Below are 20,091 nucleotides of genomic sequence, written 5' to 3'. Positions count from 1 at the left end.
ACACAGCGGTGACATCAGCCCGACAGGAAGTACAGAGGAAGGGGCCTGGTTCACCAGCAGCCACTGCTGGGACTGACTCATCACCCTGCTCCCAAGATCACACCTCCCCAGGTTCCGGCATGGAGCAGGCTCTCTCGGGCTCCACCTGGGAGAGGCCCCTGTAGGACCCCATCTTCAGCTTCACTGGGTTTCTTGAGAAATGGGTACGGGCCAAGAAAGAAAGAAAGGAAGGAAGGAAAGGGGAGTTTCAGGTTGGGCAGTGTCTCCACATTGGGTGAGACTGATGAGACAAATGGCACCAACACTTTCCACCACCAGGGAGCCTTCTGCTTTCAGGGAAACTTCAGAGTGGCCCCTGAAGGTGGCTTGCTGTGTTGGCACTGTGAGCCCTGCCCTGCATTGCCAGGATGCGTGTCTCATGCTGTCCTGGGCAGAGACCTAGACCCAGAGTCGCTTCTCTCCAAGAACCTCATGTGGATAGCATCTGGTCTCAGTCGGTCAAAGCACAAAGCACCTACAGGGCTGAAGCTTGGAACTTGGGATTGGGAAGGCCTTGAAGAGCACCTAATTCAATTCAACCCCAAGATCAGGCCAGAGTTCTAAGAAATCCGATGGCTTGATCAGAGTCGCACCAATGGGGCTGAGATCTCAGGCCTCTGGAGGCCTCACCCTTCCCCGGACTCTCCTCCATCAAATGCCCCGATGGGCACAGTATTCAGCACCTCCCGCAGACCTGCCTCAGTGCTGCAGAGAAAGGGCCTTGACAAGGCTTTCACGATGGGAGGCTCTGATTCCCCACAGCCAGCTCAATTCACGAGTTTGGGTTACAAGCCCTTGGGAGGCAAATGGGGTGGTGAGGAAAAGGATGCTTCATATTAGCAGGGGCTGCAGTTCTGTGTTGAGGGGGGTGGAGCTTCCTGGCAGCCTGCCTGCCTAGCAATCCGCCAGCAAAGGAGGAAGCCCCTGCCGTGGCTCCCAGGCACACGATGCGGTCATGGGTAAGTGTGCCCTCTAGGGCACCATGGTAGGCCCAGACCAAGGGACATGCCTGCTCAGCTGCATCTAAGCCAGAAGCCAGCTTGACTTGGCCCAGTGCCTCTGCCCACAGCCCGTGTTTCCCCAGGTGGAACCCTGGTTTGAACCTGCCAAGACCCAAGTCTCCAGTTAGAGGAGGCAGAGAATGGGTGGCCCCTTCCAGGCACCCTGGATAATTTTTTTAAAGCTTGAGGGATTGCTCTTAACTTTCATTATGCCAGAGACCAAGTGAGGCCCCAGACAAGGCTTCTCTTGGCCAAGATGCATTAGGAAAACACAGGTAAGTTCCCAGCATACAAGCAAACCTGCCAGAAACAGCACTGCTGGGTGTTTCTCTGCCCTTCCCGTGAGCAGGGTCAGGAGAAAGAACCTTCTCCTAGTGGACTTGTTGTCAAGGCAGCTCCAATAGGTTTGTCAGACTGGAGAGAAATTCAAAAGTCACACTTGAGGGCTGACCACCCACAGCACATGCCACCGGGACACTCCCAGCCCAGTTCTGCCTTGCTCCTACCTAACATTCCTCTTGGGAAAAGGAAAGGCAAGGGAGGTGGGGCCCCTGCTGAGTTCTGCAGAGGGCTGGAGCAACGGGGAACAAGAGGGAAGGACCCGGGACACACACAGGGAGCATGGCAGACACAGCCAGGCACTGCTCAGGACAAACCTGGCTCCCTGTTGGAACACCAACAGGCCTACAAAGACAGCAACCGGCTTTGTGAAACTTCCTTTGATGAGTCAATCGTGCTTGAGAATACCAGGGACATCAATGCTTGGAGGGGAACAGTAGCAGTGCATGGCCATGCGGCCTTGGAAAAGCAACAGGTAGAAGGAAAGGCTGTCAGGCCAGGATTCACTCCTGGAGCACAGCTCACACGTCCTCTCCTTGCAGCTTAGACCTGTGCCCTGTTGTATCTGTGGACCAGATCATGTGGAAGTGACAAGATCTTCAAGAAGGATCATGAAGCCACGTGGGAATGACATCCTGAGCCCCCAACAGCACCGTGTTTTCCCAAAGAACAGCTTGGGTCCTCAAGAGTTTTATTATCAAGGTCTACACGGGGGCTGATAGTCTTGGTCAAGACTAAACAAATTCTACAGAAGCCACTTCCAGAATCCCAAATTTTATACCTGCAGACTTTCAGCTCATTTATCTTTCTTTAGTTGTAGGAAATGACTTTTGCTGTCAACCGATACCTTAATTCCAGAAATCAGGTAGGTAAAGGAAAGCAACTCCTTTTTCTCAACACGCTATGGTTCAGCCCTGACAAACTGGGACACAGGCCAACTGAAGTCTCAGAGCCTGCGCTTGGGAGAACAGGAAAAACGGGCTGGCAGTGGCAGCCGACACTCGCCAGGCAGCAAGAGAACTCACAGGAGGCCAAAAGCACCAAATGGCTTAGGATCAGGAGGGATTTGATGTGAGTTTTTGGCATTGGTTTGTTTCAGGGGATGGGAAGCAGAAACAAAAACATTGGGAAAAGCTTCTAAACACCCTCACCCAAAGTCTCAGGTTCTAAGGGGACACTTCCTTTTCGTCTCCCTCTCAGTGGGTGCAGAGCAAAGTATGGTGGGTCTGCTGGGTTGAATTTCTAAAAAGAAGTAAGCCTAACGATGAATCCTTGAAAAGGGCCTGTTAACCAGATTCCTCTTTTTTTTTTTTTTTTTTTTTTTGAGACAGAGTCTTGCTCTGTCGCCCAGGTGGCGTGCAGTGGCACGATCTCGGCTCACTGCAATCTCTGCCTCCCGGGTTCAAATGATTCTCCTGCCTCAGCCTCCTGAGTAGCTGGGATTACAGGCACGCACCACCAACGCCCAGCTAATTTTTGTATTTTTAGTAGAGCTGGGGTTTCACCATGTTGGTCAGGCTGGATTAGAACTCCTGACCTCATGATCTGCCTGCCTCGGCCTCCCAAAGTGCTGGGATTACAGACCTGAGCCACTGCACCGGGCCCAGAGACTCCTCTTCTAGAGAAAAGATGTTCTAAAAATGAGGCTGTCAGGCAGGACCACGGGTAGTTCAGCAGCCTCGTGCTGGGGCCAGGCTTTCCTTCCTGGCAGGAAGGACAAAGCAGCCAGCTCGCATCACCTCGAGGACAGTGCCTCCCGGCTGCAGCCATGGAAGTGGGTGGTAGCCCAGGGCCTGCTTCCTTCAGCACCTCTCTGGTCCACCAGCAGCCCAGGGAACAGAAAAGCGTATCAGGTCTGCAGAAGAACCAACTCTGGATCAAGTACCACATCTCCTAAAGCTCCACTGAGGCCACATCCACCTCAGGCCTCAGCTCTGCACGGACCAGACCAGACAAGCCAAGGACCACGTCTGCTATCGCGTTCCAGTGTGTGGCGAGGTCGCTGCAGGGGAAGCGGCTGTGACAACTCATTTCCTGTGGCCAGACTCTCAGGGGAGTCTTTTTGAGGAGTTTCAAATGCCTGCCTGAAAGATGCATTTGGCCATCACCTTCGTTAAGCGAGCAGGAGTGTGGACGGAAGGAATGAGCGATTTGAAGGCTCCGTGAAAGGCGGGGCAGTTCAGTCAGGAAGCGTTTGGACTCCCAGTGCCAGCTCTAACAGGTGCTCACCGCAGCCATCACACACGTGGCGTCTTACTTCTTACCATGACCCTGCCAGGGAGTTTTATGAAGCCCAAGAGGCAGACAAGAGAACGAAGTCAGAGTGAGCTGACTTGCTCCAGCCAGGCTGCAGTCAGGCAGCGAAAGAGGCTGATTCCTGCTCTGTCTAGTCCAAAGCCCACGGGCTCTCCCTCACAACACACTTCCTCTTGCTCAAAGGCAAAACATGGCACTTTTCCCAAATCTCAGGCTGAGACAGGCCCAGCAGCCCCTTTTTGGTGCCCTGTGGAAGTGCTGTGTCATCTCTCAAAGCCCCGTCCCCACCCCAGCAGCTCTCGAGGCTCAGTGGGGCTCCCCTTCTCTGTGCTAGTTTCTAGCTCTCATCTTGAAGCTGATCTGCTTGCTTGTCTCTGGGCACGAGACAGTCACCTCCTCCAGGCAGGCTCTAACCTGCTGTCCATATACTCTCTGCAGAGTGCCCCGCAAACACACAGCAGGTGCTCAGCCAGCACAGGGAGACCAGTGGGTGCGGACACAGGACACACCCCGTCTCGGAGAGCCCAAGCTGCCTCCACGGCACATTTAGGCACACAGGGCCTGTTCCCGACCTCCCCAGCAGACAGCGGGGCCTTTGTGTGCTGACGGCTGGCAGGGCTGGCAGCCTCCCGGCTGGGCGCATTCCTGCTTCAGCAGAGTCATCCCATCTGTGGCTTCCGAAGCGCTCGCTCCTCAGCCGCCTGTCCCGGTGAGTCTATTCAAATGGAGCTTTTCTGCCCCCTTGACGCATTTTCCTGGGCCTCTGCCCAACATGGCACTTTTTCTCAGACCTTGGAAAGCAGACGGTTCCACAGGAGAGACAAGAATGCGGAGAGAAGGGAAAAGAGGGCCCCTCGTCCCCTAGTCCCCACCTAACCACTGAGCCCGAGAGAAGAATTCCTTCAGGACCAGCCAGAGAAAATGAGAGGCACCAGCACCCTGCGGGCCTGTGCTGGGGTAACAGGCACCAGGACGGGACTCAGGAGACGTGTTTTCTGGGGCTGACAAGTCAGTTAACGTCCCTGGGCCTGCCTCTTTCCGTATGAATTCAAAGAGCTGTGCTCAGACGTGAAGATACACGAAAATGCTACCACTCATCGTTTACAGAAAAAGGTCAGAAACCAAGGGGAACGTGGACACTCACTGGCACTCTGGGCGGCTGCTGGTGACCAACCACTTCTGGTTCAGCTTCCCCTGAGAACCGGAGATTGGGTGGGAGGGGAGGCTGGCACACAGCAAAGGGTTAAATTGCTCTCAGACCAGTTGAGGTCTAGAATAAAAGCAGACTCACTTCCCCCAAAATACTGGGAACTCATTAAAATATTAATACCACAAAGTCACTGAAAGTGAACCAAACCTGGCATTCTACCTAATTCACAGGGAAGGGGCTCTTTTTTTTTTTTTGAGACAGTCTCACTCCATTGCAAAGCTGGAGTGCAGTGGCGCAATCTTGGCTCACTCTAACCTCCGCCTCCTGGGTTCAAGGGATTCTCCTGCCTCAGCCTCCCAAGTAGCTGGGACTACAGGTGCGTGCCACCACACCCAGCTAATTTTTTTGTATTTTTAGTAGAGACGGGGTTTCATCATGTTGGCCAGGATGGTCTCAATCTCTTGACCTCACGATCTGCCCACCTCGGCCTTCCAGAAGGGGCTTTTTCTACTCACTGGGGAGATAACTGGGCTTGAGTCAAATTCTTCGACCAGCAAGTGCTCCTGTAGAGACACACACACCTCTCCCACAGGGGAGACCCCAGAAGGTCTGGCCTGGGAGCCAGAAGCACCATTTCCCAGGCGAGGCAGATGTTTTGCAGACCACAGCTGCTTCCGCCTGAACTCTATAGCAGACCATTGTGCCTGCTCTGGGACACAGTCCCACCCCCCTTAATGTTGGTATCCGCCTGGCAAGGGCCAGCAACACAACACAACGTTACACTCTCTCACTCTCGCGGCCTCGGCCAGTTCAAAGCCTTCAATGCCATCACAGAGTTCAGAGGAATGGTCCAATCCCCAAGGTGGGAAGACCCAGGAATGGCCATGACAATGAATTAACCATATGGGAAAGCCAGGGTCAGGAGGGTGAACAGGCCATGTCACCACAACTTTGATTAAACCCAATGCCATGCTGGGCATGTCTGGGATGCCCTGTAACTACTTGACGGACACATACCACCGCCTTTCTGCAAGATCCAACCACCCCAGGCCTCACAGCCACACTTTCCCCCAAACTCCCAGGACACCTGACACGGGCTCAGTCGTGCTGACGCAGATATAGGCAGCAAGTGATGTATTTTGTAGCTATGGCCACATATCTCTGTCTATAAACATGTCTCATCTCTCCACCTGGACTGCCAGGGCATCCAGTAACAGGATGTCAAAACCTCCTGGCATTCTGGCACCTTCTGTTACCTACACCTCCACAGCCTAATCCAAGGCACTACATGCTGTCATGCCCCACCCAGGCCCATGGCAGACAGCACTAATCCATCTCAGCATTCCTGCATCGAGTCTCAAATCTTTGCCAGCACAGAAGGATCAGCAGGGCTCCAGGCAGCCACTACTGATCGATCGAAGATGACGCTCAAAGTAAAACTAATCTGCAATGCTTAGTCCAGTAGTTCTTAACTGGGAGGAATCTTGCCCTCCACAAACGACTTGATGGCAATTGAGAACATTTTTGGTTGTCACAACTGGAGAGGGAAGGTGCGGCTGGCACAGAATGAATAGGAGCCAGGATGCTGCTAACCATCCTACAGCACTCAGGAAAACTCCCTACCCCCAACAGAGAACCATCCAGCCTCAAACATCACTAGTGCCAAGTGTGAGAAACCCCGGCTCAGTTTGACAATAGGTGAGTAACATATAATATCTCCTCCAAACTGAGATGCTTCTGAAAGTGAAAGAGAGTGCCATCAATAATAACTGTGGAAGAACAGGCACAAATCAGGACATTGAATAGATAAAGGCAGATGGAGGTCCCCAGGAAGGGTCAAACAGCTCCTCTCCTACAAGTCCCCAGACAAAGCCACCAACTGCCCTGTTTGGCAGAATAAATGCTAGTATGTCATAAGCCACAGCCAGCTCAGGAAGGAAATCTTTGTCTAGTTCTTGTTTAAAGATAAAGCAGAAAAGGAACCTTCTGGCTGTGCCTTTTAAGATGTCAGTGGCAGAGAACAAACCTGTTTCCCCCAAAGCCGGGTGGGCAGCATGCACTAAGACTTCACTCCAAAAGAGAAGGGCAGATTTTAACAGACTGCAGATGCCGAAGCTCCACGGGTGACACATGACCCAGGGCAAGAATCAAAGGTTCCTCTGGACACCTTTCTTGTACTAGTGAACCATCTTGTCATAATGTGAGCAGTTTCTGTTAATAACTTCCTCCCTGCTCCAAGAACAAGAAACCTATTACTAATTGCTTTGCAGGTCAGCTATATACAAGAAGAAGGAACTTTATTTTTATTTTTTAACTGAGACGGAGTCTCGTTCTGTTGTCCAGGCTGGAGCGCGGTGGTGCGATCTCGGTCGGCTCACTGCAACATCTGCCACCTGGGTTCAAGCTATTCTTGTATCTCAGCCTCCTGAGTAGGTGGGACTACAGGTGTGCACCACCATGCCTGACTAGCTTTTTTGTATTTTCAGTAGAGACGGAGTTTCACCACGTTGGCCAGGCTGGTCTCAAACTCCTCACCTCAGGTGATCCTCCTGCCTCAGCCTCCCAAAGTGCTGGGCTTACAGGCGTGAGCCACCGCGCCTGGCTGAAGAAGAAGGAACTTTCTAATAGCCTAGAAATGTCCTCTGTCAGTCAACGTGGGAACTCAAGAGCTGCAGCAAGTCCAACGCTAGGCCAAAGGCAAAGTGAAAACTTCTCAGACTGAGGGTTAGAAAAACACAGACCCAATACCTGCACAGACTACTTCGAAGGAGGCACCGACAATGCAGATCTCCTGTGCTCACACATGTATTTCCTATCCCTGGTCTCCAAACGATGAAATCGCCCACCTACCTGCCCTGATAATTTACAAATCGGATCACACCCGTTGATTCAGAATCTTGACAAATCATGAAGAGCTCCTCCATTGTACAAATGTAGAGGGCAGCCCCTGAGTTCTATCAAGGCCCTTCGGTTATGGTCGAGACCAGGCGTCCCCAAACTTTGTACACAGGGGGCCAGTTCACTGGCCCTCAGACCGTTGGCGGGCCGCCACATACCGTGCTCCTCTCACCGACCACCAATGAAAGAGGTGCCCCTTCCTGAAGTGCGGCGGGGGCTGGATAAATGGCCTCAGCGAGCCGCAAGGGGCCCGCGGGCCGTAGTTTGGGGACGCCTGGCCAACATAGTATGAAGCTCCATTTCTCTGCATCTTTTTGTTGTTGTTGTTCCCCAATCACTTTCAATGCATGGAGTTTTCAGGCTATCCCCACCAAATTTTTGTTGCTGTTGAACAAAGAACAATTGAGTGAATCTCTTGGAGAAGGAGTCCCGCAGGTTAACTGAAGGTTAACTGAAGACGTTCTGAAGTCCAGACCCGAGCACTCTGTCTCCTGCCTCATCAGTACATATTACTCAGTCACAATGTCTTGCCCGAAAGCAAAAATGCCCGGTTGCTAGTTAACTGTTCCCATCCGGGATCCCAGTGTGAGAAGACGCCCCCACTCTAGCTCAGATCTCAAGACTGGCTCCGGAGTACACCTTCTTGCACTAGGCCAACTAAGAGAGCTGGGAACAACCTGACTCATAACCTCTAGAGACAAAGACTCAGACTTTTCTGGAATCCCACAGAATGTTTTGCCACCAGGCTGTTCTAGTTAGCATTTTGAAACACTCATTCTACTTTAGAAATAAAGGGCTGACGTCCTCAAGGCATTTTGATAGACGCGTGCATAAGCCAAAGACTCGGCCAAACCTGTGCATCCTACATAATTCATCAAGCTCGACAGTGCGGGCAGTGGAGGACAGGCCCGTGGGCTGCCGCTCTAAACCTCTAAACCAGGGACAAGGTGGTTAACCCAACAAGATTCATTACCACCACTGTCTAGGTAGACTGCAAAGTTCAAAGAAAAAAGGATGCCTATGGAAGAGGACATAACAAACCACTATCCATACAAGATGGGAGAACACAGCCTGCATGAAAACTGGGTTTGAGTCAGGATTACACATGCCAGGTACTTGGCTAAGCTCTGAGAATGTAAAGGCAACATCTAGGAGAGAAAAAGAAATGTGTAAACACCATAGTCAAATAAAGCATGACCAGGGCTCTGATGCAAATCTAGCCCAGACAGTCTCCCTGGAGGCCCTAATGCTTCAGTCATGCTTTTAAAAACAAGAGGAGGGATTTGCCAGGCATTGCAGGCAGATGGAGCAGGTATGGTGTTTTGAAGCAGAAAGAGCTTTTAGGGAAATGTGAGGCGTTCCACATAGCTAGAAGGAGAGGTAGGCAGGGGGCCAATTCTGAAGGGCACTGTATGTTGCCACAGAGTCTGAGTGTTATTAGGGGTTAGTGTAAAAGTAAGCACAGTCTTTGTCGTTACTTTGAATGGCAAAGACCGTGATTACTTTTGCAGCAACCTAATAGTTCCAGCGCAATGAGGAGCTTTTTCATGATCTGTCAAAATTTCAAATCAAGTGATTTGATCACATTTACATCCCAGGAATATGACCAGTTGGTAGAAGCATGGGGTAGGGGACTCTATCAAGAATGAAGTTGGCTGGGCATGCTGGCTCACGCCTGTAAATCCAGCACTTTGGGAGGCAGATCCAGGTGGATCCCCTGAGGTCAGGAGTTCAAGACAAGCCTGGCCAACATGGCAAAACACCTTCTCTACTAAAAATACAAAAATTAGCTGGGCATGGTGGTACATGCCTGTAATCCTAGCTACTGGGGGGTGGGGTGAGGCAGGAGAATCGCTTGAACCATGGAGGCGGAGGCTGTAGTGAACCGAGATCATGCCACTGCACTCTAGTCTGGGCAAGAGAGAAAGGCTCCATCTCAAAAAAAAAAACCACACACACTAGCATGGTATTTCACATCTATAATTTCAGCACTTTGGGAGGCTGAGGAGGGCACATCACCTGAGGTTAGGAGTTTGAGACCAGCCACAGTCAACATGGTGAAACCCCGTCTCTACTAAAAATACAAAAAACTTGTCAGATGTGGCGGCGGGCACCTGTAATCCCAGCTACTTGGGAGGCTGAGGCAGGAGAATCGCTTGAGCCCAGGAGGCAGAGGCTGCAGTGAGCCGAGATGGCATCACTGCACTCCAGCCTGGGCAACCAGTGCGAAACTCCATCTAAAAAAAAAAAAGAGTGACGTTTAGAGGGCCATACAATAGTGCAGGCAAAAAACTGGAAAGGTTTATTTAATTAAGGCCAGGATTACAGGGGTAGAAAGAGGGAGAAAGGGATCAGATATATGGAAAGAGAAAAAACCTACAGAAAGTGCTGGCTGACTTGGAAAATGGGGCGAGGGAGGTAGAGGGGAGCGTGAGATGAGTAATCACAGCACTTTAGTAAGCTGAGGTGGGCAGATCACGAGGTTAGGAGTTCGAAACCAGCCTGGCCAACATGGAGAAACCCTGTCTCTACTAAAACACAAAAATTAGCTGGACATGGTGGCACGCGCCTGTAATCCCAGCTACTCAGGAGGCTGAGGCAGGAGAATCACACCACTCACTCCAGCCTGGGCAACAAAGCAGGACTCCATCTCAATAAATAAATGAATGAATGAATGAATGAATGAAGAGTCCCAGGTTCCTGGCTTGGGTGACTGGGTAGGTGGGTGGCTGGGTGGATAGATGACTGATAGACAGATGGATAGATAAATGGAGAATCCCAGGTTCCTGGTTTGGGTGACTGGGTGGATGGAGAGATGGCAGCAGAGGTGGTAGCTGGGAGTATGTGGCTAGCAGTGCTCCGGTGACAGTGACACTCCTCAGCTGGAAAGTGATGGTGGAAGCCACTTGAGTGAATGGGGCCACCATCCAGAGGAATCCTCAGAGCAAGAGGACCAGCAGTTGAGGTGACATCTCAAGGGGCACCAGTGAACAAGGGCAGAGAGAGCCAAACAGACCGGGAAACGGGGGAAGGCAGAGACGAGGGGAACCAGAGAGGGGTGGCAGGAGGGAATGGCTTTTGAAAGGGAGTGGTCAAGACTGGCCAGGCGTGGTGGCTCACGCCTGTAATCCAAGCACTTTGGAGGCCAAGGTGGGCAGGTCACCTTAGGTTGGGAGTTCAAGACCAGCCTGACCAACATGGTGAAACCCCATCTATAAAAAAAGACTGTACGATGCTGGGGAGACGTGAGGTAGGAACTCCTGAGAGCCATGGACTTAGCAACACACAGATCATGGGTGCCCTCTGTCAGCCAGTCTGGAGATGGGGTGGGGACAGACAAGCCAGGGTGAGGGGAGTGACCGGGAGGTGGGGGCGGAGGCAGTGAGCACAGACACTTCCTCCTCCACAACGCTTCACTGAGATGGAACAGAAGGGGCACAGAAGCCAGAATGACAAGGGGCAAAAGCCACCAGAGGCTCTACATCTGTTTTCGTAAAGATGGGAAGAACTGAAAGACTGTGAGGAAGGAGCAAGACAGGAAGAGGGAAAAACTCAAAGAGAAGGAAATAACAGGTGGAAGAGGTCGGGCATGGTGGCTTACGCCTGTAACCCTAGCACTTTAGGAGGCCAAGGTGGGTGGATCACCTGAGGTCAGGAGTTCAAGACCAGCCTGGCCATCATGGTGAAATTCCATCTTAAAAAAAAAAAAAAAAAAAAAAAAAAAGTAGAAGAAGGGACCTAAAAGAAAGCAGAGGGGACAGGCACAAGAGCTCTTGAAAAGAATAAGAAATTGGGGGAAAAATTAGGAAATATGTACTTTAAAGCTTCTAGAACATTCTATCAACATATAAACATGTCCTTTGGATAGCCATTGGCCCTGGCTCTCATACAGCAGTCTACAGACCAGACCTCCATGATGCACTGCCCATCACCAGCCACTAGATCCATGTGACACCAAATGTGAATCAGCACCTGCGGCCCCTGGTGAAGACTCGGCCCCAGGAGGGCTAACACTATGGCACCCACCTTGCATCATACTCCTGTAGGCAGTGTCTGTGATGGCATAGATGTGAGGGGGCATCTCATGCCGCTTCTTGCCCTTGTACATTTCCACAATCTCTTCCGAGTAGATGGGCAGGTTCTTGTAAGGATTGATGACCACACAGAACAGGCCGGAATAGGTCTAAAGGAAAGAAAGGCAGATAGGAACCGGTTAGGAAGTCTGATTCTCAGTAGTGTACAAACTGTGCGGCAAAATATCTGCAGCTTCAAAGGACGCCCCGAGTCAGCCCGATGTGAAAGCAGTCCCTGACAGCCCTTGCTCCCAGTGCCCCAGCTCCCACAGCCCTGCTGCAGCTGGGGGGCACCAGCATCCTCCCTCTGCCCTGTCAGTGAAGGTCCTCCCTCTCCGCTGCAGGAGTGCTCCAGCCTCGTAGGTCAGTGAGTGTGTGTATCCACCAGGGAAGGTCCACGGCCAAGCAGACGGCAGAAGTCCAGTTACAAAGCCCAGATCCGAGCACAATGAGAGATGTGTTCGTCATTGTGAGAAATGCACAAAGAGACAAGGGCTCAGCTGCAGCGCAGCAAACTGTAGAAACACAAGTTACTTCACACTGAAGGATGCTGAGAGAGAGTGAAGCTTAAATCTTTCTAGCACTGAAAAACTCACTGTGTCCTAAACCAATCATATCTTTTGTGGGCCAGTGGGTCCCTGACAAACACCTCTTTCTCTAGAATCTTCTGGAGATATTCACATTCAAATCCCTCAAAAACTTTAAGACTATTTCACATCCCCTGTGAGCCCTCTCCAAGACTTGGGTCTTCTCTGGAGGGGAACCCAATTAATCAACATCCTTAATGGAAGGCACTTAAAACATAGCCAATCCTCCAAGTGTGACTTGGTCAAGTTCAGAGTTGGCCAGGCGTGGTGGTTCATGCCGGTAATCCCAGCACTTTGGGAGGCCAAGGCGGGCGGATCACCTGAAGTCAGGAGTTCGAGACCAGCCTGGCCAACATAGTGAAACCCCTTCTCTACTAAAAATACACAGCTGGGTGTGGTGACAGGTGCCTGTAATCCCAGCTACTTGGGAGGCTGAAGCAGGAGAATTGCTTGAACCTGGGAGGCAAAGGTTGCAGTGAGCCAAGACCGTGCCACTGCACTCCAGCCTGAGGGACAGAGCAAGACTCCCCCTCAAAAAAAAAAAAAAAAAAAAAAGACCCCCAGAGTCAGATGTCCTAAGTTCAAATCTCAGAAAGGGTAAGGCTCTTAACCTCTCTCCCTCCATTTCTCAATATGAAAAATGGGGACAGGCAGAGCTCTAGACCTCACTGGGTGGTTATGAGGATTAAATGAAGTGCTTAGCGCAGCTGGCAGCACAGCCTTGGCGAGCAGCTCTGGGAAGGTCAGGACAACCATTTCCAACAGCAGCGGTTTACACACATCTGTCTGTCCTTCCTCCTTGTCTTCAGGTAAATACACCTTACCTTGTGACTACCTCCATGTCTGCAGGTAAATATACTTTATCTTGTGACTACTAGTTCTTTTTCTTTTTTCTTTTTTTTTCTTTTTGAGACGGAGTTTCGCTCTTGTTACCCAGGCTGGAGTACAATGGCGCGATCTCGGCTCACCGCAACCTCCTCCGCCTCCTGGGTTCAGGCAATTCTCCTGCCTCAGCCTCCTGAGTAGCTGGGATTACAGGCACGCGCCACCATGGCCAGCTAATTTTTTTTTTTTTTTTTGGTAATTTTAGTAGAGATGGGGTTTCACCAAGTTGACCAGAATGGTCTCGATCTCTTGACCTCATGATCCACCCGCCTCGGCCTCCCAAAGTGCTGGGATTACAGGCTTGAGCCACCGCGCCCGGCACTAGTTCTTTTTCTAATAAACTGTTATTTTTTTCTCCCAAGATACCTCTTCCCCATTTAAAAAAAAAAAAAAAAAAAAAAAAAGAGAGATTCCTAATAGCTGTGGAAGACCCCCGAGGCCACCCAGGTGGGAAGTGCTCAGTTAGGGGACACAACTCTCTTTAGGCAGCTGGAGTGACCCAAGCACCCTCTTCCTAAGAAAATGGGCCTGAGGGGGCCGGGCGCAGTGGCTCACCCCTGTAATCCCTGCACTTTGCGAAGCCAAGGTGGGCGGATCATGAGGTCAAGAGATCGAGACCATCCTGATCGACATGGTGAAACCCTGTCTCTACTAAAAATACAAACATTAGCTGGGCATGGTGATGGGTGCCTGTAGTCCCAGCCACTCAGGAGGCTGAGGCAGGAGAATTGCTTGAACCCGGGAGGAGGAGGTTAGAGTGAGTCAAGATCACGTCACTGCACTCCAGTGAGTGAGACTCCGTCTCAAAAACAAAAACAAAAAAAAGGGCCTGAGGGGCCCAGCAAAGTGAGGCCAGTGCTCCACGTACCACATCACCTACAGCCCTGCCTCTACAGTGACAAAGGAAGGTCACAAGGCATTGGGCAGAGCTGGGAGCAGACTGCAGTCTCTAATCCCAGCCACCGTGGACATGGAGGCCAGTTCTCCGAGTTCCTTCCAGCTTTTTGTTTTCTTCATCACAAGTGGCCTGCACCTTCATTGTTCCTGAAGCAGCCACCACTTTAGGGACTGCACTATGGGGTCAACCCAGCCCCCTCCACCTGGGCCCTCTGAAGTCACTCCAAAACTGAGGATGGATCTTCTGGCTGAACCCAAAGACACGGTCCACACAGGAGCCAGTCAGGAAGAGAAGGCTCTTCTCAAGCGCTGGCACAGGGAATTTCCAAGCAGCAATCAGACTAAAGGCAGAACCCACAGGCTCCCACCAACCACACAATGGTATGCATTCGAAACAGCTGAGGCCAGGCTCAGGGCCTCACACCTGGAACCCAGCACTTGGGGAGGCCAGGTGAGAGAGACCAGCCTGGGCAACAAAGCAAGTCTCCATCACTACAAAAAATTAAAAGATTAAAAAAAAAGTTAGCTGGGTGAGGTGGCATGCACCTGTAGTCCCAGCTACTCAAGAGGCTGAGACAGGAGGATGACTTGAGGCCAGGAGTTTGAGGTTGCAATAAGCCACGATGGCAACACTGTGCTCCAGCCTGGGTGACAGAGGGAGACCCTGTCTTTAAAAAAAAAAAAAAAGAAAAAAGAAAAAGAGAGGCAGCTGAGCTTAGAAATGGACAAGCATGTTTGGCTGCTTGGAAAAGAGGATGCGGGGCCCTTGATTTCCTTTCTTCCTGGAATAATTTGTCACTTGCTTTCCCTCCAACTACACTTTTCACAAGAGACCAGGAAAGCTCTGAAGCAAAGAAGTACAAACGTGGTACTGGCAACCTGCAGGCCCGGGCATTTTGGGAGGAAGAGAAGCGGGAGCCTGTTCTCGCTTTCACTCTGAGTGAATGTCGAGAGGGGACAAGATAGAAGGCCAGGGAGCAGCAAGGTCGTCCCAGGAGCTGAGAAACAATCAAGCTTTGTTCCTCGACGCTGAGAAAGCCCACACTCTAGGAAATCCAGCCCAGTAAAACCAAGGACACATGGCCACACACTAACGGAGTGCCACGGAGCCAGATGTGTAAAAACAGCTGGTGCTGACAGCAGAAGGGGTCTGCGGGTCATGAGGACAAGGCTTTCTGACAGCTGGGTGGGCAGATGGTCCTGTGGAGTAGTCTATGCGGGCTCAAAGTTCTCTGGGCTAATCCTGTCAAATCAGTGATGATGGAGCTAAGCCCTGCAGAATGAGCGCTGAGGCTCAGGTGGGAGGAAGGCGACTCACTGGAGGCTCGTGGAGGCTCAGACATCAAGCCAGCGGCTCTGCTCCCACGCGGCCACGCCACGGCGCTGCTCCATTCACAGGCCACAGAGGCTCTTTGTGCCCATCCGCCCCCATCCCAGGGCCTCACCCCCTGAAGAAAAAGACAGAGCAGCTGTGGCTCAGAATTAGCCACGCCACCCACAATGCTGGGCAAACAGGCTGCGAAGGCCTCCTGAGGTCATGATTTGGAAGTTTGCGAGGAAAGACAGGCCGTGAATGAGGCAGCACCTCCTGCCCAGGCAGCCCTGCCCAGGGGCACTGACAACCTAATAGTTTTGCACCTGCTGAGGTCTCCACTAGAATGACTGCAGAGGCCATCAGTGGGCCTCTGAGTGATGATGCTTAGAAGGCTGGTGAGCCGGGTGCGGTGGCTCACACCTGTAATCCCAGCACTGTGGGAGAGGCTGAGGTGGGAGGATCACGAGGTCAGGAGATCGAGACCATCCTAGCTAACAGAGTGAAACCCCATCTCTGCTAAAAATAAAAATAAAAAATTAGCCAGGTGTGGTGGCACGCGCCTGCAGTCCCAGCTACTTGGGAGGCTGAGGCAGGAGAATTGATTGAACCCAGGAGGCGGAGGTTGCAGTGAGCCTAGATCACACCACTGCACTCCAGCCTGGGCGACAGAGCAAGACTCTGTCTCAAAAAAAGAGAAGGCTGGTCAGAGGCAGGAGGAACTGCACACCATAGGTGACAGCAAGGAAGCAAAAATGAGAGTTAATGCCTCCAGCCAAAGAGTTCTGCAGAAAAGGCATGGGCACTACCCACCACACCCACCCACAGTAAAACCCCTGCGTATTGCTTGCAGAGGAAAGACACAGCCACTAACATTGAATGTATCTGAACAATGACTGCTCCTCTTCGTGAGAGGGAAAGGCCCTGTGCAGGCTCAGATGCTCCACTTGTTTCAATTCACATCCAGCGGATCCCAAAAGAGACTCTAGTTAAAAAGGCACCGATAAAGAGCCAAGCAGAAGAAGAGGAGTTGCTTTCACTTGTAACAAACATCAGCAGCCTGAGTCCAGGCCCCCAGGCCGTGTGCCGAGCCAGGTGCTGGCTGCGTGCTTAGGAAGGTTCCCATGGAATCCTTGCAGATGAGGAAGTGAGACTCCACATAGCCCTGTCTCATGGGAAGGGGCAGAGCTGGGATCAGAGCCAGGTCCTGGAGGCTCCAACTCTAGCACTTGAGGGCTCTGCTTTACTGAGCAGAAGCCATCTCAGCTTAGTGGCACAGCAGAGTGGGTGTGACATAAGCTATAAAGCCTGCCAAGAGGAGCGCCTCCCAATCCCAGACAGTGAGGCTACAGCCCCATGTCACCCCTGCAGACACACTGTGCTTCCTTAAAGCACAGTCTCCCATTCATTTATTTGCAGGTCACTAATTCTGAATTTCAGCAGTTACACTCCTTAGGGACAGGAGCTTTTAATATGGTCCACATGATAATCTCATCAAGAAACAGATGAGACGGCAGGGAGCGGTGGCTCACACCTGGAATCCCAGCACTTTGGGAGGCCAAGGCAGGTGGATCACGAGGTCAGGAGTTTGAGACCAGCCTGACCAATATGGTGAAACTCCATCTCTACTAAAAATACAAAAATTAGCCAGGCGTAGTGGTGCACATCTGTAATCCCAGCTACTCGGGAGGTTGAGACAGAACAGCTTGAACCCGGGAGGCAGAGGTTGCAGTGAGCTGAGGTTGCAGTGAGCCAAGATTGCACCACTGCACTCCATCTTGGGCAACAGAGTAAGACTCCATCTCAAAAAAAACAAAACAAAACAAAACAAAAAAACCACACACAGATGAGACATAACTGGGCTGAAAAATCAGGAACCCAAGTTCCAGCCTCAGCCCGGCCAACACCTGGCTGTTACCCTGCTTAGGCTTCTTGCTATCTCTGGAGCTCAGCCATTCTTCCCACCTGCCATATTAGAAGACTGGGCTATAAAGGAGACTGTTCCAACATGTCCACTTGTTGATAGGTCCTTGATGAACCAGGCTCATCCCCAAAGGGTGGGCATCGATGGCAGAAAACAAGGACCTCATTGTCATGGACTGATCTAGCAATCAACAAGGAAATGCAGCCTTTGCATAGAGTCTGGTGCAGTGAGGAATTCCTGGCAAACTAGAATGGCCCACGGCTCCACTGAAGGCTGTAGCACAGTGCAGGGCACTCAGAAGCATGAGTCTACCTCATGGAAATGTGCTTAAGTCACTCTGAAATCAGACAGAAAATTAAACAGCTGACCCTTTGAGACCTGCTGTCTCTGTAACAGATGAGCCTGTCACCACACCTCCTTTGATTACACATGTGATCATGAGCAAAACCCCTCAGTCTGAAAGTTGGTCTTCCCATCTGTAAGGTAGGAGGGCTGTAATAATCTTTTTTCTTTTTTAAATTTGAGACAGAGTCTCACTCTGTCACCCAGGCGGGAGTGCAGTGGGTGCAATCTTGGCTGACTGTACCCTTGACCTCCTGGGCTCGAGCGATCTTCCCACCTCAGCCTCCAGGCAAGTAGCTGGGACTATAGGCATGCACCACTACGCCCAGCTAATTTTTGTGTTTTTTGTAGAGATGGGGTTTCGCCATGTTGCCCAGGCTGGTCTCGAACTCCTGAGCTCAAGCAATCCTCTGGTCTTGGCCTCCCAAGGTCCTGGGATTACAGGCATGCATCACCATGCCCGCCCTATAATAATCTCGATGGGTTTTCTCCTCTAGGTCAAAAGCATTTTGAGACTCAGCCCCAAGTTCAAGGTGGCTAGAGCAGCAAAAAGAAATACAGAGCTATTTTAGAAATAATAACAACCAGATATTTCTTTCCCGCTGGGGACAAAACCAGAAGGAAATATCTTCAAGTTGAACAGAGGAATTTGGGGTTGATACTGGAAAGGACTTTGTGATCCCAGGGCCAGTTGCCTCGGGATGCATAAATGCTCATCTCCCCGTCTCCTAACTTGGTGATGCGCTGTTTTTCTGCAAATGTAGCCTTGCCAGAAGAAAGAGAATGACCACTCCCGATCAGTTGTATAGGCTGGGCCTTTCTTTGCACATGCTGTGCTCTGGACTCTTCCTACACTTCCCCTTTGTCAAGCCTGGCAAGGAACCAGCACTCAAGTGTTGGACGGAGTCCCAGTGCAAGTCTTATCTTGGTGGCTCACCTCTGCTCAAAGCACACTCCCTAGGGAAGCAAGCCACACCAACATGCATCTGTAAGGAACAAGAAGGGCCGGGCACAGTGGCTCACACCTGTAATCCTGGCACTTTGGGAGGCCTAGACAGGAGAAGCGCTTGAGCTCAGGAGTTCGAGACCAGCCCAGGGCAGCATAATGAGACCCTGTCTCTAATAAAAATATAAAAAATTAGGCAGGCCTAGTGGCACAGGCCTGTAGTCCCAGCTACCAGAAAGGCTAAGATGGGAGGATCGCCGGAGGCTGCAGTGAGCTGTGATCATGACACTGCACTCTAGCCTGGGCAACAGCAAGACCCCGTCTCAAAAAAAAAAAAAAAAAAAAAAAATGGCAGAGATACCAAAAATGGGATTGGGACAAAAAATGGTGAAGAGAGAGGGGATCAGGTGGTGCAAGAGGAACAAAGCAGGAAACGAGGAGATGGCACTCCCTACTTTACAAGGAATCTACTGCATTTTGAGTGCAAAAGACTTACTGGAAAGAAATCTGAAGAGATAAAGATATTTGTTAGGCTGGGCATGGTGGCTCACGCCTGTAATCCCAGCACCTCGGGAGACAGAGGTGGGTGGAACACCTGAGGTCGGCGGCTCGAGACCAGACAGACTGATACGGAGAAAATCCATCTCTACTAAAATCACAAAATTAGCCAGGCATGGTGGCACATGCCTATAATCTCAGCTACTTGGGAGGTTAAGGCAGGAGAATTGCTTGAACCCGGGAGGCAGGGGTTGCAGTGAGCTTAGATCATACCACTGCACTCTAGCCTGGGCAACAAGAGCAAGACTCCGTCTCAAAAAAAAAAAAAAAAAAGATACTTTTAAACATAATTAAAAATTTTTAAAAGATGCCAGGTGCAGTGGCTCATGCCTGTAATCCCAGGACTTTGGGAGGCCAAGGCGGTCAGATCACCTGAGGTCAGGTGTTTAAGACCAGCCTGGCCGGCATGGTGAAACCCCATCTCTACAAAAATACAAAAATTAGCCAGGTATTATGGCGGGAAAGTGTAATCCCAGCTATGTGGATGCCTGTAATCCCAGCTACTCAGGAGGCTGAGGGTTCACTTGAACCCGGGAGATGGGAGGTTGCAGTGAGCCGAGATCACGCCATTGCACTCCAACCTGGGCGACAGAGCAAGACTCCGTCTCAAAAAAGTAAAAAATAAAAAATAAACAAAAGGAAGGAATCTCCAACATTGACTGAACCTTCCTATCCCCACCAAAACTTGAGGACAAAGGCCAGTGAGTGGGCATCCCTCAGACAGGGCCATATTCTTCTCCCTCCACTTGTTCTAAAACAGGCTTCCTGTTTTGTATTTGGCTGCAAGGTTAAAGAGTAATGCTATGCGAACATCCCACTAGGATGTTCAGACGTCAAAATTCAAGGATGTCACCCCAGCACTCCTTTGAGCCCCCTTCTCAAAC

The 20,091-nt window shown here is 51.1% G+C and overlaps 1 protein-coding gene across 1 annotated transcript in view; it reads right to left on the bottom strand.

Annotated features, from left to right (window-relative positions):
- The window catches only part of MYH9 (myosin heavy chain 9), a 112,976-nt gene that overhangs the window by 51,230 nt on the left and 41,655 nt on the right, over nucleotides 1-20,091 (bottom strand). The window contains exon 3 of the mRNA XM_003932915.4: nucleotides 11,710-11,866. Coding sequence (XP_003932964.1) covers nucleotides 11,710-11,866 — 157 coding nt within the window. The remainder of the gene's footprint in view (nucleotides 1-11,709; nucleotides 11,867-20,091) is intronic.

Source organism: Saimiri boliviensis, chromosome 21 (genome assembly GCF_048565385.1).
Source record: "Saimiri boliviensis isolate mSaiBol1 chromosome 21, mSaiBol1.pri, whole genome shotgun sequence".
In the NCBI taxonomy this organism is placed as follows: domain Eukaryota; kingdom Metazoa; phylum Chordata; class Mammalia; order Primates; family Cebidae; genus Saimiri; species Saimiri boliviensis.
Note: the sequence above shows the minus strand (reverse complement) of the source record. Positions and strands in the feature narration are given on the sequence as shown.